Raw genomic sequence first — 8,374 nt, forward strand, 5'->3', positions numbered from 1 at the left:
TCTCTCTCTCTCTCTCTCTCTCTCTCTCTCTCTCTCTCTCTCTCTCTGTCTAATTTCTTCTGGAATATGTTTGATGACCCAGTGCTTAGTGTATCCGTGTTTTCAGTGTTTTTAATCTCTTAGTTTTTGTACTTTTACTAGTGTCAGAATAGACTTTTAAGAAGCATGTTGTCTGTCCTTCCCTTTTCCTCTGTCCACTGAGTCATGCAGATATTAGCAATCAGGTGTCTACTGTGTGACGAGCCTAACTCTCGGACCCACAGCAGTGAGTAAACTGAAGGCCACGCCCATACGTAGAGTAAATGCTGGAGAAAGGAGATACATAGACCCGGAGACAATGACCGTGACAGAGCAGGGGGTCAGCAGACAGTGCCCTGTCAGTCCAATCTGTGCCCTTTTGTGCATCCGGTGAGTCAGGGATGGCCTTTTTATTTAAAAACAGTTGAAAAGAGACTAAAAGTATATCAGGACACCTGAGAACTATCTGAAATTTTAGTCACTGTCCATTTAAAAAAAACCATAGTGTTATTGAGACTCGAAGTCTTGATCAACTGCTGATACTGTCTGTGGCCAGTTTCACACTGCAGAGGCAAAACCTGAGCTGTCACAGGGACGGCGTGCCCTGAAGAATCTGAAATCCTCTGTGTTATCTGGTCTTTCTCAGAAAAGTCTACTGTCTTCTGTGAAAGAGCTAACTAGGGAGTGGGGGTGGAGACAGCCACTGGAGATCTGGTGACCAGAAAGGCTTTTCTCACATGTGAATGTTGAGTGGACACCACAGGAGAGCCAGAGTGGTGCCACCTGGAGTCTGGGACTAGTGTGAGCTACCCAGGGAACCAGAAGAGGGCCCAAGGAAGCTGGGCCAGAGGCAGAGTTAAGAACAATAAAGAAGGCAGAGAAGTGTGTTGGGTCCTCTCTGGCTAAGACCAGCTCCTAAGAAGATGCTGGCCTCTGGAGGCCTGAATGCTATCATTAGCAGCTTCTGACTCTCGAGGCCCTGACTACCCAGTCCTTTCAATGTGTTGTAGGTAAAGATGTTCAGCACTGACGGGTGGCCCTGCGCTGCCTCACAGCCTCTCTTCATGTATTTGGCTTGCAGAAAGTTGATGGCACTTTTCTTCCAGTCCTTGTAGAACTACTCCTTATGCACTAAATTCAGACTTACCTGACTGACAACTATGTGATCCAGCCCAGGGTGGCATTGTCCACCAGATACCATTTTTGTCTATATAAGAGAAAGTCACTGTGCTATTTGAATCTTTGTTCCTGGCAGCTTTAGCATTACCATCATATGTAATGCATTAATAATCCCTCTGATAAACACCTGCTGCATATACAGCCAAGGGTTTGAAGTCCTCAAATCTTTTACTCATCAAAGATTCTCCCCAGAAATGGTCAATGCTACAGTTTCCATGTGTCTTTCTGGACGGATGTTCAGATAGAAAACTAATATAGCATGGTTTGAGTGTGTGTGTGCGTGTGTGTGCATGTGCGTGTAGGGATAGTATTCTGGTATATAAATAGAGTATATTACCATCTTCTTATACTTCTTTTTTGCCTCTGATCCTTTTCTTGCTGTGCTCTCATTGCCTGCAAATGCTGTAGCTTTAAACTGCAGGACTGTGGGGCTCAGAGCACGGGCGGCTCTAGTTACTTGTTACCACTTCCTGTAAGCAGCGCTTCTTTAGATAGTTTGCATGCAGGGCCTTTGGATAAAATGTTGTTCAGAGAACAAAGTCCCATTCCCCAAAAGTTTGCAACAATTTGTGTAGTATTCTGCCTCTGTTGCCTCATAAGAAAGATACACAACGGAACAATAACAGTACACACACTAGGTCACCTCATGTTCTTAACCTACGCCGAGGTGCTAGATAGACATCAGCAGGCAAGTCTGAATGTTTTGACTCAGTCAGGTGCGTGCGTGGTGGACTTCAGTTACTGTCTTGGTCTGTCTTTGTAAGGGGGAAAACGAAAGCTCACGTCTGACATGCAAAGGCCTGACCCATGGTGTGTCTCATCCTAGGTACGTTCTGGACGATCAGTACACAAGTTCCTCTGGCGCCAAGTTCCCTGTGAAGTGGTGTCCCCCGGAAGTGTTTAATTACAGCCGCTTTAGCAGCAAGTCAGACGTCTGGTCATTTGGTAAGGTCCATGATGCACACCCCCTCCCCTCCCCTCTGAAGAGGAAGCAGACACATCACTGAATAACCTTATCAATTCGTAGGTGTGCTAATGTGGGAAATATTCACAGAAGGCAGGATGCCCTTTGAGAAGAACACCAATTACGAAGTGGTAACCATGGTTACTCGAGGCCACCGACTCCACCGGCCAAAGTTGGCTTCCAAATATTTGTACGAGGTGATGCTGAGGTGCTGGCAAGAGGTAGGCTGTTTGTTTGTGTTGTTTTCTGGTCTGTAGAGCGATCCATGCTTGGGTCCAGTGGATTGGGAAGACAGTTCTTGCAGCCCAGTGAGAGTGAGCCTCCTGCACAGGGATGTCAAACTCTAGCAGGAAGCTTTGTCTTGGTGCTGAATATTGAGAAGAATCTGAGGAAACGGACAATACCAATAGTCAGCTTAGTGTACTCAGGCTGATGCTTTACTCTCGAGTGGGAACCCCTCCACAGCCAAGGCCTTGGGAATAAGCCTGGAGAAGTTGCTTCTCTCCTTTCCATTCAGCAACCGTGGGCTTGAAAGGTTCCCTGTCTAGAGATGGGTTCTTCTTTAAATTCATTGACTCTAGGTATCTTACTTAATTTCTAGAAACCTTGAAATGTCACCTCCACAGAAGACATTATACCCCAGAGAGACCCTTGAAAGACCGCAGTTGACATATATTTCATATCCAGTCCTTTAGATTGTTTTCAGAGTAACCCTTTGCAGCATAGATACTTGTACGGTGACCATGAGGCTCAAGAGGGTGATACTTGCCCAGGGCCCGTTACATACAAAGCATCAGAGGCTCATCCAGCACCAAAGCTGTCACTCGCTACCTCCCAACAGCACTGATTGGGGTGCACAGAGGCTGATTGGGCAGGATGTGGTACCAGGGAGAGCAGTGTGAACGAAGTTGGAGGATTTGGTTATAAACATGGTGTGTGTACCTGAGAGGCGGAGCTTAGTCTGAATTTTATGGGAAATGAGGTTTGCTGACAAGGGGAGTGGGATGGGTCACAGAGAGCCCTCAAAATGACTAAGACAAGGGCTCAAAAAGAAACCCAGCAGCTGTGGGGTTGGTTAGGGCAAAGAGAGGTCATCCTGTGTTTTCCCCTGTTCCCCAAGAGTCTTGCCTCTGCAGTGTTCCTCAGGGTTTGAGCAGTGAGAATTTTCTGGGGAACGGCTTCTGAAACTTACAGCTTCTCTTCAACTCTTAACTGTAGAGGCCAGAGGGAAGGCCATCGTTTGAAGACTTGCTGCGTACGATAGATGAACTAGTTGAATGTGAAGAAACTTTTGGAAGATAAATGGCGGGCCCAGTTTCCAAGGCAAGAGGAAGAAATGGCATGCCATCGGAACGCCATTCACTTGGCACCTGGGAGTATAGACTGCGCGACGTACAGTGTGGGAACTCCAAAGCGTCTGCTCCTGATCCAGCCTTAGCTCGGTGGCTGCTTCGCAGGCTGCACAGATGCTCTCTCAGAGCTGGTGACTTGAAGCACTCATTTGCTCATTCCTTCAAGGCTTTGAGTGCCAGCCATGCACTCGGCACTATGCCCAGGCCTCAGGAGATGAACACGGACTATGCTAGCTGGCACTAGCAGAAAGCCAGGGTGTTTGAGATGGGGATGAGCTATGTCCCAGCATCTCTTCTATAGCCTTTGGCTTCTACATAAACCTGGTCCTGGAGTGTTGTCTACCACTGAGTTCTAGGTAAAGCAGGAACCCACCTGGATACATAGTAATCCTCTGTTTTGAAAACATCTCTTTCCAAACCTGTTCTCATTATTACCTTTAAAAATTTGTATACTGTATAGATTGTAAATACATATAATATATAAAGTTATATATTTATAAGTAACATACGTTTATCTCTTTAGCTGAAATTTTTGTTGTTTTGTTTTCTGAGACAGGGTCTCACTATGTAGACCATCCTGTCCTCCAACTTGCGGAGATCTGCCTTTAACTGGAATTTTTAGGATTAGAGAATGTCTAGTCCTAAATCTGACAGCCGCCAATTCTATCTCACCCAGGGATCAAATATGGGCTTTCTGAAGACTGCCTGGGTCCTTTAGCTGTTAGATACTTGACTCACGAGTAGAAATGTCTGCCCCTACTGAGCCCCAGCACAGCCTATGATGAACTATCTGACCCTGACCATTGTGCTCAGAGCTGATTAGAATTATGTGGGAATTTTTATGACAGAATTAGTTACCTCAAAAGTCTTAAGAATGTTTCCAGGACTTTGTGGATGCTCTTGTTGAGGTACTGGGCTCTGGACCAGAGGTGTTAGAACCAAGTGGTATTTAACACAAGTAGGTCCCCAGAATGGCTTGCCTGTGGGAGTCCAGGATGCTGCCAAGGGAAGTAGGGAGAAAGTGTGTCAAGCTGCCATGTGTTTTTCAAGAAGCCTGGTTGGACTTGGATCCCTGGGTTAGTGAAAGTCTCTATCCCAGCCTTGCACCAGACCCTGATGTCCAGTTTCTCTGAGTGGGTTTCGCTTGCAGTTTCCTTTTCCTCACAAGCTTCAGGAGAAGAAGCTGACCCAGTTCCCAACAATAGAAACCATTTCCTACCCAACACACTGTTCTTGGTATTTGAGAACCTCCAACACTGGGGAAGTTAAGGATTATTCCTTCACACGTCAGGGGCCCCTGTAATCTCTCCCATACTGGAGCATGTACTGAACACACAGGCAGGAGCTGGCTTCCCTCTGACCTCTTTGGTCAGGAGATTGTGCCGCCATATTGAAGGCTGTGCTGAAGACTGAGTTCACTCCTTTTACAATGGATCCAAGTGAACTATTCTTGTCATAATGTGCCATATTCCTTCCAACTCCCCACATCACAAAACCATATACACTTTTTAATCAACTCATGTCTCCTTAAAGGAGCTGGTGATAGGCAAGCATACCTCACTCACTATTGCTGTCATGCCCCACCCATGTTCCCCTGTTATCTGGATGAGCTCTGAGAGGAACTAGGGGGTGCTAAGGAAAATGAAAAGAAGGTAGAGTTCCTGTGTGAACAGTTGGAAACACACTTTCTTATCACATGCATGCCTCAGGAGCGGAGTCCATGTGTGCATGTGTGCATGTGTGCGTGTGTGCATATGGAGGCTAGAGGTGAGGCTCTGTGTCTTCTTCGGTTGCTTTCTACCTTGTGGAGTGAGGTAGAATCTCTCAGGGCTGGCTAATTTGGGTGGTCTGGTTAGCCAGTTTTCCCTCAGGATCTCTCGTCACCACCTCCAAAGCACTTGGTTTACTAGTGGGATATCCTGCTCACTTGTCAATTATGTGAGTTTTCTGCCTCCGACCTTGGGTCCTTCTACTTCTATATTAAACACTTTGCCCACTGAGCCATTTCCCTAGCCCATACAAATACTTTCTGTGGGAAAACAGAACAAATGATACATGACAGAACTTGGGAACTATTTTCTCTTTCTCTGTCTCTCTGTCCCTGTCTCTCTGTTCCTGCCTCTCTGTCACTGTCTTTCTCTCTCTATGTCTCTCTCTATTTGTCTCTCTATCTGCCCCCCTTTCTTTCAGGGTCTCTATATGTCACCCTGGCTGGAACTCTATATAGACCAGGCTGGCCTTGAACTCACTCACCTGTTTCTGCCTCCCAGAGTGCTAAGATTAAAGGCTTTTGCCACCACACCTAGCTTTAGTCAGTCTTTTAAACAGATCTTTAGATTCTCCCCTAATCCCAAATCAGGTCTCTGGAATCAGTCCTAAATCAGAGGACCAAACATCCTAGTTTGGATATTCACGATCCTAGAATCTGGTTTTCCCTGTACCACTGTGAGCCCTTGGGCAAATAAAATTTCCTCTCATCTGCTCCTTTATTCTAGTATCTGCACAGGGAAGACAGTTTTACTTGATCATTTTGAAGGTCCATCCCTTTTACCGAAATTCTGTGATTTCTTCAAAGTGTTTTCTAGACACACCCACAGAGTACGTGGGTATGAGGAAGTGCTAACACTTCAGATCTGGATATAAGGCTCTGAAGTTTCTTATATAGGCCACTGGGTTGTCATTCACACACTCTTGAGGTTTTCAGAACAGGAAATTAGGTGGGGTAAACTTTGCCTCTGAGAAACGTCACAGGCCAACTATGCTTTCAGTTGAAAGATGTGTTACTGTGAGTGGAACACAGCTGAAGAACCAAGGCTTCTGTGTATGCCCAGCCAACAGGGTAGCCATGATCCTGTCCTCTTGTGAGTAAGAAGGGCTTTGCCATTTAATGTCACGGCTTGTTTATGGGTGTGCTGCCTACTCTTGAACCCTAGGAGCTGGTTTTGCTAAAGGAAGGAATTTGTGAAATCTCAGAGACAATTTCTTCAGATGTAGTGACAGGATTCCGTGGCGTATTTAAGTCACCCACTGTCTCTTGATATAATTATATATTTGAGAATTGAGAACACAAATGACAATAGCAAAAAAATTTTGTGTTCTTGCATGTGTGGAAATGCTGTCAGTGTGGTGTGACATGTCTGTTTCTAGAATGATAGAGAACTCAGAGTTGAGAGCCAGGAGACCAGATCTTCTGGTTTAGCCTCAGCTTTGATAGGTTCCCTTTGGCACCTTGGTTGGATGAACAAGTCTACAGTGTGAGTGTTCCCTTCCTGCCTCCTCTCATGGCTATCATAAATAAACAATGGGCAAAGCTGGCAAGCGCTTCAGCTTAATTTGAGAGTTACTTTGAAGAACGTCAGCACAGTTTTTAGAAGCACAGTTACCTTTAAGACTCAAGACAGGCTTATTATGTATACAGGTCTAGAAAAGGAAAAAAAGACGATCTCTGATTTTAATTCTAGATGCCATTGGAATCCAATTGTCAGTAGAACTTAGTCATTCCGGATTAGGTGAGAATTCTGATTTAATTTTAGCTGGCGTTAGGAAAAACTGATTGAATATTACATATCTCTTTAAGCCACAGTACTTTGTTGGGACCCCAGACATTGGTAGGATTATAAAAATAAACAAATGCTATTTTAGTTGAGCCTGCCTGAATATGATTTACACTTTTGATTCACTAAGACCAAAACAAAACAAAACACAACAACAAGAAGAAAAAGGCTGCCGGGCGGTGGTGGCACACGCCTTTAATCCCAGCACTCAGGAGACAGAGACAGGAGGATTTCTGAGTTCCAGGCCAGCCTGGTCTACAAAGTGAGTTCCAGGACAGCCAGGGCTATACAGAGAAACTCTGTCTCGAAAAAAACAAAACAAAACAACAAGAAGAAAAAGGCTTCTTGTTATCAGAAATAGGCCAAGCAGCTCAAGATAGAAAAACGAGACAAAGAATTGTCAGGCGTCCCCACCTCCCCAAGGGCAGAACATGTTAAGCAGTCACAGAATGTGGACCTTTAAAGGCTTCGATTGTTTCTCATAAACTAGACCATGCGTTCTAACAGGAAAGGCTCTGATATATGTGAAGCAAGTGGGTGCAGAGGCTGTCTATCTAGGGATAAAGTGGGAGACCAGTTATCTTGGGGATTTGATGAGCATTCCCCTTGGCCTGGAAGGGGATGGTTTTAATGCAATGTCCCTGTACCATCCAGTGTCTGATAGATGCAAGAATCACCTGTTTCCTTCTTCCATGAGCCATAGCTAAACAATGCTACATTTTCTTCTGAGTGAAGTAATGAGCGTTTGCCATTGACAAAGCACCACCAAGCACACTCCAGGGTGTTTTAAACTTAAGGATGCTTATGTGTATGTGCCAGTCGTTGACCAAACATACTGACTGTTCAAAAGGCTGCCATGGCAACCTGGAGTCAAAGGCTGCTGGAAGGGAAGAAGAGGGAGTTGCATAGGGTGGTGATTTTTTATCATAAAGGAATAATGACAGCCTCTGAACAGGATCCAAGGACGCTCCTCCAGTGAGGGTCTGTTTGTGAAGTGTGGTTGGAACTGTTAGTGTGTTTAGTGGCTAAGTAACCATGAGAGCAGCCCAGACATTTACTTAGATGCCAAGATCCCAGTGCAGCAGCTAAGGATTAGAAACTTTTCCCTTTCACCTCCTCTTGAATGCTTTTAATCTATTGTTTGTGTCTTCTTATTGAAAACCATATAAAATGTTATATATATATATATATATATATATATAAATATATATATATATGTGTGTGTGTGTGGGTGTCAGTGTGTGTGTGTGTGTTGGTGTGTGGTGAGTGTTTCTTGATATATATCTTGATATATATGATAAAATCTT

The 8,374-nt window shown here is 44.9% G+C and overlaps 2 protein-coding genes across 5 annotated transcripts in view; both read left to right on the top strand.

Moving 5' to 3' along the window:
* Tec (tec protein tyrosine kinase) overlaps nt 1-4,021 on the top strand; it is a 110,430-nt gene extending 106,409 nt beyond the window's left edge. For all 4 annotated transcript variants that reach the window (XM_028780728.1, XM_028780727.1, XM_028780729.1 and 1 more), the window contains 3 exons: nt 2,024-2,142; nt 2,225-2,382; nt 3,380-4,021. In XM_028780728.1, the coding sequence (XP_028636561.1) occupies nt 2,024-2,142; nt 2,225-2,382; nt 3,380-3,463 (361 nt within the window). In that variant the 3' untranslated portion in view covers nt 3,464-4,021. The remainder of the gene's footprint in view (nt 1-2,023; nt 2,143-2,224; nt 2,383-3,379) is intronic.
* A 2,277-nt stretch (nt 4,022-6,298) lies between these two features.
* The window catches only part of Txk (TXK tyrosine kinase), a 58,645-nt gene continuing 56,569 nt past the window's right edge, over nt 6,299-8,374 (top strand). Inside the window, exon 1 of the mRNA XM_028780775.1 lies at nt 6,299-6,374. Within this exon, the coding sequence (XP_028636608.1) occupies nt 6,359-6,374 (16 nt within the window). The 5' untranslated portion in view covers nt 6,299-6,358. The remainder of the gene's footprint in view (nt 6,375-8,374) is intronic.

This window comes from Grammomys surdaster, unplaced genomic scaffold (genome assembly GCF_004785775.1).
Source record: "Grammomys surdaster isolate TR1022 unplaced genomic scaffold, NIH_TR_1.0 372, whole genome shotgun sequence".
NCBI classification, from domain to species: domain Eukaryota; kingdom Metazoa; phylum Chordata; class Mammalia; order Rodentia; family Muridae; genus Grammomys; species Grammomys surdaster.